Genomic DNA, 14901 nt, shown 5'->3' on the forward strand with positions numbered 1-14901 from the left:
GCATGAATTAATTATCAGCTGGTCCCTTTCTGTAATGATGTGGTTGGGGAATAAATATTCAACAGGACAACAAGGATGACTTCCATGGTCTTATGTAAAAGTGTGTTGTGCAATTCTTATGTCAATTTGAAAGGGACGAGGCTTTAACACTTCACCTGAAAGATGTGTCATGAAGCTGGTCCTTTTCTCAAGGATACTGTGTCCTTGGTTTTTTTTCAAAGGTGTTGTAAAACACTCAGGTTCCAAATCAACTGGTTTGGAACAGAGATGAAAGGGTATTGCGAGGCCTTTTGTTTATATGTAAACTGATGAGACTTTATGCCAAAGCTTTTCTTTTAGAAGTGACCTTAATAATTAAAGGGGAGTGGTCAGTCCTGAAAACTAGAGTTAAGTTAGAGCCAGTTCAGCAGTGGGCTTCGAGGAAACAGGCTGCTAGACTCTCTCTCCTTCTGCCCTTCGAACTTCAAGCTGTAAGCCTTTGTTTAATTTTACTCTGTGTTTAAGGGAGTTTGTTTATTGAGACTGTTGTGTATTTTCAGAACAGCATAATTAAGTCTAGTTTGGATAGACTGATGTCTGTGGGTATTCTATATTGATTTTTTTGTTTAATTCTGTAATTTTGTGAATAAATTTTTTGTCTGTTTTAAAACCTGGAAGTCAACTTAACTAACTTATTCTGGGTAACTTACACTGTACACTTAGTAAAACAAATTGCAAAGTTATGGTCTGGGCTGCCTGTGTAAGAATGTTTTGGGTGGTGTGGCCTAGTTCATAACAGATGGTATCTCTGATCAACCACCCTCCCTTAGAACAGGAGAGTTTTGAGCTTAAGTCTCTGGACATAAACACTCATCCTTTTTTGAGGTGAGAAAGTTACTGCTTTGTTTGTCAGAAAGCTGCCATTGTAGATATAATTCTGCTGAGTTCTAAGTCAATATATCAAGCTTACCTTTCGATTCATTTCCGTGCTCGGGCTGATATGCTGTACCTCCTCCAAATATAGATGGCTGAGTTTCTCAAGGAGCATATCTAGCAGCTTCCTGATTTTGCTAAGCTAGATACACCTAGCTGCCATTAGAGGGGCTATCTTTAATCTTCAATTCTGTTGCTCAAAGATAATTAATCTTCTAACACTACACTCGTGTGAATAAGCCAGAAAAGTTTTGAGTGTATTACAATGAGATATGGATTCACTTTTGGCGTTATCAGTCTTCATGTGAAGGAATTCATTCCATCTCTTTTGTATATTCCAAAGAACATCTGTTTTCACTTTTCAGGGAATATGGTTTCATTTTTGCTTTTCACTTTTGCCATTTTTCCCCCCCATTTAGAGCTGGGCCTAGAGTTTTTTCCCATAAACCCAAATATACCGCTTCACTGGCTTGTGCAATTGTAAACCTTTCTAGCACCACATGTATGAAAGAGGCTATTTGTGTCAGCATTATTCTGCTTGTTAGTACTACCCTTTCCAGAGTGTCCTCTTGACCCCTGGGATGATGTACTAAGACAGTTATGCACAGTAATCTCTTTCCTGAAGAAATGTTAGAGGTATTGTACACAGTGCGGTTGTGGCGTTGTGATAGATGTTCACCTCTTATGTCATGTTAGCCTGTTCGTCATGCTACAACAGTGCATGGTGAGGGTGTCAACCAGCAACTAACTGTGGCCTTGTAAATTGTTAGTTGAATAAAATAGAATAAGGCCTAATATGATCCAGGATTAGGGCCTATTTTTGCATTGTTAATCTGTTGTCAGCAAAGGAGGAGGAACTCTAACCACATCCTGGATTTGCCTTTTCATAAGTCCTGAGAGCTGCTGTCTGAGATGCACAGAGCCTGTGCTATGCTTTATTTAGTCCTTACTCGCAGTTCCTTTTTGTTGCAATCATACCCATTCCTCCAACAGTCATCTCCCCAGTTGCCACAGTGCCCACAAAGTGGCATTCCTCCATGTGAGGACGGATGCACAAATAAAAGCCATGGGTTTCAGTCAAGTATCACTCTCCCAACAAGAAAATATAACACACCATTTAAATTCCAGTACACCATTAGCATTTGTTTGGAGGTCCTGGTCGAAGTGTACTGTTACTTGGCAAATCAGTTGTGTGTCTGCTACAGTTCAGCAGAATTCCACTTGACTGAAAAGTAAACAAAACGCTTGAGTGGTATGTGTGTTGCTAAGCGTTTGGGCCACGAGAATGCTTCAGTCACCAGTCTTCAAGCTTGTGTTGTTAGTCTGTGGAGTGCGTGTTGGCCTGCTGCCTGTTGAAGTACTGCGCCTTAGTGGCAGAAAGCGGAAGAGCAAAACACACTCAGAAACCTGGGACAGTCGTGGTTCAAGTGAAACCTGGCTTATTGCCAGGCTAGTCCTTGGTGCCTTATTTTTGGTTTCGGCCCAGTCTGAGCACAATAAGAAATTTCAGGAATGTCGCTGTTCACCTTTGGAATGAAAGTGGCCCTGTTGATTCTGGCACAGCACCTAATGGGACTGTTCCTGTCAAAAGGCTTTCTGTGCCAACAAGTTAGCTGGCCACTTGCTGCAAATCACCTTGCACATTTTGTGTTTGTCTTATAGTTGTCTGGGAGAAACCTCTAATTATATACAGGCAGTAAACTATTTATAGAGTTTTATGATTAACCATTTATCCTGTTGGCTTGGCCTTTTTTTTTGCTTCAGTTAATGTTCTCCACTTCTCCTTTTGAGTCAGTTCCATGACACTCTTAATGGGTCTTGACTGTCGCAAGCTGACTTCAGGGACTTAGGGTGGGTCTGGGTGAGGGGGGAGGTGGATAACTGGTGGGACAAATCAGGTCTAATTAGTCTTGGCTCCAAGCTTTGTGGGGGCAGGGGTGTTAGCAAACAAATTCTACCAATAATAAGATTGCAGTTGGTGATTTGAAAAACAAGAGGAGTCTTGTGTCTTTGGGAGAAAGTGGTGTAATTGTTTTTAAATGTGCAACTCAGTGATGTTAAATTGGTTTGTTTCTTGTGCACTTGCACTGATGTACAATTGAGGAGTTGCAGTATAAACAAACATCTGAGCAGTCTGACAGAGTAATAGAGCAAATTGAATAGTAAGTTTCAGAAGCAGAATTTGACAAATACTTCAAGGTGGAAAAAGCTACAGAGCTGTGAGGAAAAAGTAGGGGAATGAGACAATGGAGCTTCTCTGTGCTATATCATTCTGATGGTAATTAGGTTTCAGTCTTAGCATGATATTTTGTTATTCAATAGAGTGCATAATTTTACCAATCCTACTCTTTATTTTGTTAACAAACCATCCACAATTTTATCATCAGATGTTGTCCAATCAAATCAGTTGATGCATCACAACCAGAAAAACAACAAATTAATCTCCATCATGGATGTGATGGGTCGAATGTCCTGTTTTGCTGTCAATACCTTACATTTGTACTTGTGAAATTGCAACATAACATCATATGTGAAGCAATTAGGCATTTATTCCAAATAGTAAACATAAATGTAGCTCCCAGAAGTCAACAACTTATTTTAGATTTTATTGTCCCAAATTAAGACTCAATTGTCCAAAGTATCTAGCTTGTGACTGACGAATTGATCTTGGGTGTTTCCAATGCCAGAGAGAAAAATAGTGACTTTTTCTTGTTAAATACTGGTAGTGTTGGACAAGGAATATAAAGTAGCCTCTTTGAAATGTTAATGGCATGTATACCAAGTTATCATGAATAGCATTTACTAATAAACTTAGCATCCAAGTCGCAAACAAATCTTATAAGCAGTACAAAAAAGGGGAATGGCCATGCTAATGACCTCTAGTGAAGTAGGTTGACAAAATAATGTTGGCCAGAACCCAGAGAACACTCTAACCTCCTTTGACAAATGCAAAGGGATCTTTTGCATCCATAAAGTAAGTCTGTTTATCCCAAAGATTTGACTGTTGGGTAGTATGACCTCTTTCTGTGTCATAAGTTTCTCTAATGAGAAATTGAGCTAATTAATTAGATTTCTGAGGCCAATTCCAGAAAGGAGCTCAGCTGGCATTTGGGTATTGATCCATTGCATATATTTCGTTTGGCAGCCATAATATATGTTTTGAAGCTGTTGGTCATCTAGTTCTATGTTCACCAGATTGCTGAGTAAAAGTATTGAATATAAAATAAGATTGCCAGTTTAATTACATCGTTGTTATTTCAGCCATGATATTACTCATGTTAATGCTGTCTTCAGAAAATGAACCTCGCAAATACCTGAATCAAGTGAAACAGGGAAGGTGGCTGTAAGAAGAAGCAAGACTTGTAAATTTGGGATGTCTGGCTGTATAAATTGATTCTAGAAGTGACTATGCTTCAAAAGTAATTCACTTTTTTTTAAAGCACTTTGTGATGGCCTGAAGTTGAGAGGATTTGTGTAAATGCTTGCCTCCCTTGTTTTCTTCAGTGTGATCAATTTGTGATTTTCTGTTGTGGTCTACCAGAAAAGCCTCATTTCATTGTTAGTTTTGTCAATTGTGCTCCCTTCCCCTCTATATTTCCTGGTCGCAGTAACATTTCAGGATTCTGAGGGCACTGGTATACTCTAATAGCCTTTATTCTACTACCGGCAAGCCGATTTTAGCCAATTGATTTCCTAGCAACAATTTCCAGTAAGATTCCCAGGCCAATTATCCTTTTCCTAACCAGAGTCCAGTTTTGACCTCTCACCTTTTCCCCCAGGTGACATAGACTAACTTGGCACAGAATGGGAATCCATCCGGGAACCTTCTAGCCTGTGATCACAGCAGTGCTGCAGATGTTTAAACCCACCCTCCATGTTCATCCAAGCCAGTGGGTTATTGCAGCCTTCAATGTGCAAGAATCAGAATGCCATCAGCAAAGTTCATGCACTTAGCATGACCATTGTCTGAAGTGCTCTTTTTATGTGGAACAACTCAAATACAGTTAGCAATTACTGACTGAACCCAACTCTGTTCAAGTCTGTGTCAGATTACTCAAAGGCTCTGACCACCGCCTCTTTACACTGCTGTGCAAGCTCTGTTCGCATGTATGGGTAATTTCATGGAAAATTTAGTCTTCCAAATTGTATTCTGTCCTTTTTATTTCCATGACTGTTCATTTGATGAAGTGAATACCATTACTAGATTATCATCATATGAATATTTTCACTGATTTTAATTAGTTGATTTCTTGGGCTTTAGTTTCTGTTCATGATAGGAGCAAAAATGAAGCCTCTGCCAGAAACAGTGGTTGAAGCATAATCCGCACCGGTTTTATAAAAGGGAAGTGGTTAACTGTATGGAAAATAAAGGGAAGGGCTTTGGGGCATGGGGTTAAATGGGTAACTATTTCTGAGAGCTGGATGCTTTACTTCTGTGCTTAATTTTTTAAAATTATATTGGATGTGGGTTTTGTTGGCTGGCTAGATCAGTATTTATTGTCCTTCCCTAACTACCCTTGCAGTATATGGGCTATTTCTGAATCAGTCATATTACTGAGAGTCGGGAGTGATGTTTGGGCCAGACTAGGTTAGGATGACGGATTTCCTTCACTGAAGGACATCAGTGAACGAGATTATTTTTAAACATTCGATTATGGTTAGCATTGCACAGGTTTCCAGATATGCATCAAATTCTTCTGGATATTTACCAAATTCTCCCATGGGGAGGATTGAACCATCATGACCAAGGGCAGGCAGAAGGGATTAGTTTAATTTGGTGTCATGTTCGGTGCCACGCTGTGGGGTGAAGGGCCCATTCCTGTGCTCTACTGTTTTTACATTCTAACGTTATTCTTGGACTCTGGGTTACTAGTACAGTAACATTACAGCTATGTCTCTGCCTCCCCATTTAGCCAATTTTTTTTTGCTGGACTTCAGCATTTGCGATAAAAAGGTTAAGGAATGTGCAGCTGGCTAAATATTTGGCTCCCCTCCCTTACTGGATTGATTTGATGTGAGAAAAAAATCTAATGTTGTAAAGGAACTGATTAGAATTTATCATCCATTATCAAAAGACATGTCACATACATTACTAACTGCTAGCAACTTTTAATTGCTTAAGTTGAAGTTTGGTCTGAAATGTTGAGGCTTAAAGGGCCCTGAGAAACTGTGTTCCAACTTAATAACAAAAATAGAGAGAAAACAGAAATGGAAATTCAATAGATTTTTTACTAAGATGATTGGTTCTCTGAAAGAAACAAAAAGTTATGGAATGTACTGCTTTTTGTTTAGAAAAAGACTTTCTCAAAATCTCTACCAGAGATAAAAATTCTCTGGGGGTTTTGAATGCTAAGGGATAGGTTACAATGTGTAATTGGAACTTTCTTTCCACTAATCTGGACAGAATTTACATTGATTGGGTAGAAGGGTCAGCAAACAAACTGGACCACCCAGCCTCCCCGGTCTTGATGACTGACTGAACTAAATACAGTCCAGTTTGTGTTTGTATGGAAGCAGAGCCAGGCACCTTATGGCATGATCTGGGAGGCAGTTCACACATCTGGAATGAGTGGGATCTTTCTGCTATTTTGTTTTTCCCCAGTTGCAGACCATAATTCCATAGTATTACTGACAAACAACTTAATTATTCAGGTGTTTTGGATAATTAAAAATTGTCTTACTGCAAACATTGTCATGCATAATCCAAGGGTATGTAGCTGTGTTATGAGCCAAATTACACTGTTAGACAAAGTAATCTAACAACGTTTAGACTGACAGGAAAATGGAAGACGGGAAAAATTTCTGGCTGTATCAGCTATTCCTTTTTTGGGGTATTTTAGGTGCTGGAGGTGATTTCCTCACCTTGCAGGAGCAGCAATTACTGTTTCATATGCTATTGCATTGTTTCAGAACTTTGGGGAAAAAAGTCAAAACAACAGCAGTTTTAAAAGGGAGAAGAATAGACAAAGGAAGCACATGGTGAGGTCATTGCAAGAGAGAGAGAATCTGCACAGTTACTGCCTTTGATTGAATTTGTGTATCGCTGGACGTCAGAGTGCATCTGGGAAAATTATCAAACAGTGAAATTCACAACTGATCTTGGAGAAACTGTTGGGCGAAGTTCACAGCACAGTATCAGATAAGTTAATCGTTGTTTTAAGTGTGGCCTACAGAGAATCTTCAGTCGTGAGTAGAGTAGGTTCTTTCTTGATTATATGTTTTTGGAGATATGTCTCTTGATTAAACTTAAAATATAAGCCATAACTATGAATTTAACCTGGGGCAGTGTTTGTAGAGGAATAAGACGGTGTTATTTTATGGGTCTCTAGATTGTGAAGGAGCACAAGTGGATAAATCCCCAGGATCTGATCAGGTGTACCCTAGAACTCTGTGGGAAGCTAGAGAAGTGATTGCTGGGCCTCTTGCTGAGATATTTGTATCATTGATAGTCACAAGTGAGTGCTGGAAGACTGGAGATTGGCTAACGTGGTACCACTGTTTAAGAAGGGTGGTAAGGATAAGCCAGGGAGCTATAGACCAATGAGCATCACATTGGTGGTGGGTAAGTTGTTGGGGGGACTCCTGAGGGACAGGATGTACATGTATTTGGAAAGGCAAGGACTGATTATGGATAGTCAACATGGTTTTGTGCGTGGGAAATCATGTCTCACAAACTTGATTGAGTTTTTTGAGGAAATAACAAAGAGGATTGATGAGGGCAGAGTGGTAGATGTGATCTATATGGACTTCTGTAAGGCGTTCGACAAGGTTCCCCATGGGAAACTGATTAAGCAAGGTTAGATCTCATGCAATACAGAGAGAATGAGCCATTTGGATACAGAACTGACTCAAAGGTAAAAGACAGAGGGTAGTGGTGGAGGGTTGTTTTTCAGACTGGAGGCCTGTGGCCAGTGGAGTGCCACAAGGATCGTCTACTTTTTGTCATTTACATAAATGATTTGGATGCGAGCATAAGAGGTACAGTTAGTAAGTTTGCAGAGGACACCAAAATTGGAGGTGTAGTGGACAGTGAAGAGGGTTACCTCAAATTACAACAGGATCTTGACCAGATAGGCCAATGAGCTGAGAAGTGGCAGATGGAGTTTAATTCAGATAAACGTGAGGTGCTGCATTTTGGGAAAGCAATCTTAGCAGGACTTATACACTTAATGGTAAGGTCCTAGGGAGTGTTGCTGAACAGAGACCTTGGAGTGCAGGTTCATAACTCCTTGAAAGTGGAGTCACAGGTAGTTAGGATAGTGAAGAAGGCTTTCTTTTATTGGTCAGAGTATTGAGTACAGGAGTTGGGAGGTCATGTTGCGGCTGTACAGGACATTGGTTAGGCCACTGTTGGAATATTGCGTGCAATTCTGGTCTCCTTCCTATTGGAAAGATGTTGTGAAACTTGAAAGAGTTCAGAAAAGATTTACAAGGATGTTGCCAGGGTTAGAGGATTTGAGCTAGAGGGAGAGGCTGAACAGGCTGGGGCTGTTTTCCCTGGAGCATCGGAGGCTGGGGGGTGACCTTGTAGAGGTTTACAAAATTGAGGGGCGTGGATAGGATAAATAGGCAAAGTCTTTTCCCTGGGGTCGGGGAGTCCAGAACTAGAGGGCATAGTTTTAGGGTGAGAGGGGAAAGATATAAAAGAGACCTAAGGGGCAACTTTTTCACACAGAGGATGGTACGTGTATGGAATGAGCTGCCAGAGGAAGTGGTGGAGGCTGGTACAATTGCAACATTTAAGAGGCATATGGATGGGTATACGAATAGGAAGGGTTTGGAAGGATATGGGTCGGGTGCTGGCAGGTGGGACAAGATTGGGTTGGGATATCTGATCGGCATAGACGGGTTGGACCGAAGGGTCTGTTTCCATGCTGTACATCTCTATGACTGAGTGGAGCATGTAAAGCTGAGAATCTTATGCAGAATTCTGGAAATATAACAAACTATAATTTGTGCTCACCAAGAATTCCGCGGAAGTGTTAATTCAAGTTCTGTTTGCTCCTAATGTTTATTTCTAAGTTTCCTTTTCATTTCTGAATGCAGTAATGTTCTTGTCAGCTCCTTTCCCCTAGTTCTGTGTCCTTCAGATCAATTCTATTGTGGATATCTTTTTCAATTGAACTGAAACCAAAAGTGTGGTTCTGCTGCCCCCTATCAGCCAAAGACAGTGCTGCCACAGTCTGTACACTTGGCAGTTATTCACTGATAATTATGAAATTAAAGTCTCTGTCTGGGTGAAAACATTATAGCAGAGAGATTCCACTCATTTCAGATGTGCAATGGCCTCCCAGATAAGGTACCGAGTTCAGCTTCCATACAAACGCTAAGTGATTCAAATTAGGGAGTCATCAAGACATGGAAGTCTGGATGGAGTTTAACTCTGTTTATGAAAGAACCTGGTGCAAAATTGCTTGCTTTCAGCAATGCAGTTTGTTATATAAATAAACAAGCCTGAGAGTTTGCACATAACTTTCAGTAAGTGGACAAAAGTCAAATGAAGGATTAACTAATGTGTTTTGATGTTGGTCATATGGAATAAATGTCTCGAAAGCAATATAGAAAAAGATAACCTTGCATATCTTCAGCACCTTTTGTGCACTCTGACATTCAAAATCACCTCAATTTCATTGAATTGTTTTTGGCATGTATTCATTTTTTTGGGTAGGCATGGCAGCCAATCCTACTAAATGGCGTTTGGTTAAATGACCGGATTATTTAGTTTTCTGATGTGCAAGGTGGCCAATACATTGGTAAATCCTCTCCTCTTGAAAAATGGCATGGGATCTTTAACATCCAGCAGACAGGACCTTGTGAAAATGCACTGCTGGTGTGTTGAAATATTGACAAAGTTATTTTGCTGATGACTTAAATTTAAGAGCATATTTTTGTGACACCTGAACCATTTGACTTGGAAAGTCATCTCTATTCATTCGATGCCAACTTGCTTTCCTTTACTTTGGAAGCAACAGAAGGTTGCACTTGGGTGTGCGGTTAAAATTGAACTAAAAAAGCTTTTAAAGGACGGTGGTGCTAAGGGGACAAAATCGTGCGTTTCGTCCCCAATAAACCACTTAAACTAGAGGAAAGAGGTGATTAATGCTGGAAGAAACCTTTTTATTTTCTCTTGCTTGCCATCCTTTTTGGGGAGTTTACATTTAGAGATCCCAGAATAAATTAACTCTTTGAAAGCAACTGAGAGCAGCCCTTCAGTTACTTTGTCTCTATCTCAGTCATTATGTTTTAACTTGGAAATTGAATCGTATGTTAATGCTGGCTTAGTAATGCACTTGTCTGACCCAGCAATTTGTCTCTGGCCCTGTCAGGTTGTTTTTTTCAAGGTAATTGCTTTCATCTAAACTTGAGCAGTCCCTGTCTCCTGATGTAATATCTCCACTTCCAGACAGGCACGTGGAGGATGCTGATCTGCTTTAAAACAAAGAAATCGGAGTAATTTTCTATATACACTCAGAAAACTTGACACTCTGTTATCCAAATCAGCCTTAAAAATCTTAGAGGATAGAGCATACGTGCTTGAGTAGTTTCATTGTCCTGACACCAGAGCAAAGTATACTCCCTAAGAAAATGGTAGGTGGTGACCTTCTGGAATATTTCCCCAAATTCAGGAGTCAGTTATCATTTCCATTCTTCAGAAACTCTTTGTCATCAGCTGTCAGCAGTCTCTAACTATTAACTAAAGTTTTTGAGATTCAACAACCTACTGGAGTGGAATTTGAAACTTGCGTTAATGGTGTTGATTCCCAAGATAAGTGTTACAATGCTGGGTTGTTTGTAGTTTAAACATCAGTAAGTGGGAACTAAGAGCAGAGTTGATCCAAAACAATTGATTAAAAGTGGGAGATTAAATTGTTTGGTTTTGACATTGACTGATTGTACTGTACTGTTACCAGGAAAGTAGATAGTGCACTTAACCTTTTGAAAATATTTTTATGCTGCCAATTCTGTGAATGTCTTTTAGTACCTCTGCACAAAATATGAATCTTGCTGTAAAATTCTAGATTATTTTATTTCAGTCACTGCGACTGTTGTACTTCTGCAATGAAAGAGAACTTGAACCTTGCTACTTGGTGTTTGGCAAGTCCAAGAGCTGAAAGAAATTAATTTATAGGGTGTTTTCTGTTACGTGAAACTTGTATTTTTTGCACTGCATCTATAAATTTCTTTGGTAAAGTTGTGTCTGCAGTGGAGGCTGTGTGTCATTACGGTTCACGCACATTGCTGTGTTGTCTTCTCTGCAGTTGAACTTCATTTTTGCATTAATATCAGTTACAGCACAAACCAGGCTTGGAACTGTTGGTAATTCACTAAAATATCACATGATGGTCACATGAGTATCTTTACATTAAACACATTAGATTAGTGGTTTATAATTGATGAGACTTAAGCAGTTTTGCCTTGGAATGGATGTGCTTCTTAGATCTGCATTCAGTGCAATTATTTTCTTTGATTCTCTCAGCATTCACTGAAGCTCTGGAGACCAGAAATTCCTTTTTAGATCACTATGATTGACCTTTCTGACCCAGGTCAGGGAGGTCAAACATCAGTCAGAATTCCTGGTCCAGATTGCTCTTCAGTAACACCAGCTGGATGGTGCTGGTGTGTGGCCTACTGATGAGGACAGCAATGGATCGCATTAGGCTTTGATGTCTTCTGTTATCACAATGTTGATGTTCATTGTTGAGATAAGCTCTTGGATGAGGTAACCACAAGTTTGTGCTTGACTGAAACACAGGACAGTGTCCTGCTTTTCTACTGTCCCTCCTGGAAGAAACTATGGACCATGGTGAAAGGATTTGCCACCATTCTGAAAATCCATTGAGTTAATTACACATAACAAAGTTGTTAATAGAACAGAATTTGAGAAGGGGATGGGTATGGGCTGTAGTCCTTGCAGGGAAACTATCGCACTTAAAAACTGTTCCATTTAAATGGTAATATTGATCAGAGCAAGTGTTTTCTGAAGACAGCACAAACCAATGTAGTAAACTAAATAGGCAAGCTTAGAAATTCACTTTCTGAGCAAGGAGACAGCGAGGTTAAGTGTTTACAAGGTGATGCTTATGCAGCCCTTTATATTTTTACCCCTTCAGTTCTGTTACTTGAGAAAATTGAAAATGATGATATCGCCAACAAGACATTGAAGATCACTGACTTTGGCTTGGCCAGGGAGTGGCACAAAACAACCAAGATGAGTGCGGCAGGGACGTATGCTTGGATGGCCCCTGAGGTTATCAAATCATCCATGTTTTCCAAAGGCAGTGATGTTTGGAGGTAGGTGTGCCCTTCAGCTGTCCAGCATGACATTCTGGACTTTTTAAAATTTTTCACGGGAAATGAGCAGCACGGCAAGCGTTAACATTTTATTTCCCATCCCTAATTGCCTGCTGCATTGCATGTGGTGTAGGTATACACACAGTGCTGATCAGGAGGCACAGCAATGTATTTCCTCGTCAGGTTGGTGTATACCTTGTGGGTGGTGGCCTTCCAATGTGTTTGCTGCCCTTGTCCTTCTAAGTGGGAGAGGTCATGGGTTTGGAAGGTGCTGCAGTTATAAGGTGCTTTAAGTTTCTTACAGACATAAAGAATAAAAATTAATTGCAATTAATTCTATTCCATTAATCTTTCCCACATTTTGTCTGTCTCTCTGTGCTTCTGTCTGTTTGTGTGTGTGTGTCTCTCTCTCCCCCTCTCTGTTGTGCCCCCTCTCCACTCCTCAATCCATCATGTGTGCCCCTTCTTCGTCCCCCAGACTATCACGTGTGCCACTCTCTGCCAGAGCCTGAGGTTTGGAAGGTTAAAGATTGATATAATCAAGGAGTATAAAATATTAGAAGGGAAAAACAAAGTAGGTATGGAAAACTTTCCTTTGTATGGATTCAGAAAGAGCTTTCACATGCAAGAGATGCTGAAAATCCCAAATTTTCTTCTCCCAAAGTATTGTGTATGAAAATGAACCTTGTGGGTTCTTGTGGGATAAGGGAAATGCAACAAATGTTGGTAAATAATGGTGAGGTCCAAATTACCATCTGGTAGAATACCAGGAAAGGCTCAAGGGACCAAATAGTTTCTTTCTATTTTCTTTATTTGTACAGCATGGAAACAGACCGTTTGGTCCAACTCGTCCATACCGACCAGATATCCCAACCCAATCTAGTCCAACCTGCCACAAACCGGCTTATCCCTCCAAACCCATCCTATTCATATACCCATCTAGATGCCTTTTAAATGTTGCAATTGTACCAGTCTCCTCCACTGCCTCTGGCAGCTCATTCCATAAACAAACCACCCTCTGCATGAAAAAGTTGCCCCTTAGGTCTCTTTTATATCTTTCCCCTGTCACTCTAAACCTATGCCCACTAGCTCTGGACTCCCCCAGCCCAGGGAAAAGACTTTGTCTATTTACTCTATGCATGCCTCTCATGATTTTACAAACCTCTGAGGTCACCCTTCAGACTCCTACGCTCCAGGGGAAACAGCCCTAACCTATTCAACCTCTCCCTATAGCTCAAATCCTCCAACATCTTGTAAATCTTTTCTGCTATAACTTTCTTCCTGCTGTTGATGTTTAAGGAGTTTGATGTCACCTCTTTGTGCTTGCAGCTATGGCGTGTTACTGTGGGAGTTACTGACTGGAGAAGTACCTTATCGTGGGATTGATGGCCTTGCCGTAGCATATGGAGTAGCTGTCAACAAATTAACCCTTCCTATTCCGTCCACATGTCCTGAACCATTCACCAAACTAATGGAAGGTAAGCAAGTGGTCTTGTAAATTGAATTCTGTGAAAGGATAGACTTTTAAAAATAATTTATTCTCTGCATTTTTAAAATTTGAGTCATATGTGAAGATCTCCTGTACTGGTTTTGTCTGTATTGTGCAATTTATTTACTGAATTCAAGTTCATACTATGTGAAATATTTACAACCCAAGTACTTCAAACAATATTGAATTTACTTGTCAAGTCAATTGAATCTGATACAAAACAAAATTCTGGAGGAGCTCAGGATATAGGACAAGTGCAGGAAATTGGGATGAATGCACATTTAGTGGTAGTTATGTCAGTGCAGACTCAATGGGCCGAAGAATCTTTTCTGCACTGTATGAATCTATAAAACTTATCAAGAATAGTTGAGGACTCTGGGTCTGTACTCGATGGAGTTTAGAAGGTTGAGGGGTAGCACGAATGTCATGGAAACTTTTACTGAATATAGGGAGACTGGATAGAGTGGCCATGGGGAAGATGTTTGATCGATTTATTGTTGTCACCTGTACCGAGAAACAGTGAAGTGTTGTTTGTGTGCTATACACGCAAATTGTACCATAAAAAGTACATCAAGAAGCAGAACAGAATGCAGAATACAGTGCTACAGACACAGAAGGTACAGAGAGAGATTAGAATTAACATTTGAGAGGTCCATTTAAAAGTCTGATAACAGCGGAGAAGAAGTTCTTGAATCTATTCGTATATGTATTCAAAATTTTATAGCTTCTAGGGTATAACTGGGTGGAAGAGGGTATAACTGGGTGGAAGGAGTCTTTGATAACGTCGGTTGCTTTCCTGAGGCAGTGAGAAGTATAGATGGAGTCCATGGATGGACGGCTGGTTTGTGTAATGCATTGAGCTGTGTTGAAGAGTAGTTGCCCTTGGTCTTGAGTTTTTTATTTAACTTGATGACCCTGCTCAATTAACACTTTGCAATCAAATTATGTTTCAGCATTTATAATTCTGGTCCTGAACTGGTGTTAACTAGCATCTGGTTTATAAAATGTAAGCTTTTTTCAGCAATTCTTGCTTGTCTTTCTTTAAATTCTCCTGTTGTCCTTACTTGATCAGAGAATTGCATGATAGGAATCATGTTACAGATTATGAAAAACTATGTACACGTTGACTTTTTTTGCTGTCATATGGTTCTATGGATGGGAAAAGCTGTCAGGTTTTGGTCAATGACCATTATTATTGACTTTATGTA

At 40.0% G+C, this 14901-nt stretch overlaps 1 protein-coding gene across 4 annotated transcripts in view; it reads left to right on the forward strand.

The window, feature by feature from the left end:
- The window catches only part of map3k21 (mitogen-activated protein kinase kinase kinase 21), a 93747-nt gene that overhangs the window by 52854 nt on the left and 25992 nt on the right, over positions 1-14901 (forward strand). For all 4 annotated transcript variants that reach the window (XM_072580367.1, XM_072580369.1, XM_072580368.1 and 1 more), the window contains exons 2-3: positions 12024-12204; positions 13534-13682. In XM_072580367.1, coding sequence (XP_072436468.1) covers positions 12024-12204; positions 13534-13682 — 330 coding nt within the window. The remainder of the gene's footprint in view (positions 1-12023; positions 12205-13533; positions 13683-14901) is intronic.

The sequence above is a fragment of the Chiloscyllium punctatum genome, chromosome 11, assembly GCF_047496795.1.
Source record: "Chiloscyllium punctatum isolate Juve2018m chromosome 11, sChiPun1.3, whole genome shotgun sequence".
Taxonomy (NCBI): domain Eukaryota; kingdom Metazoa; phylum Chordata; class Chondrichthyes; order Orectolobiformes; family Hemiscylliidae; genus Chiloscyllium; species Chiloscyllium punctatum.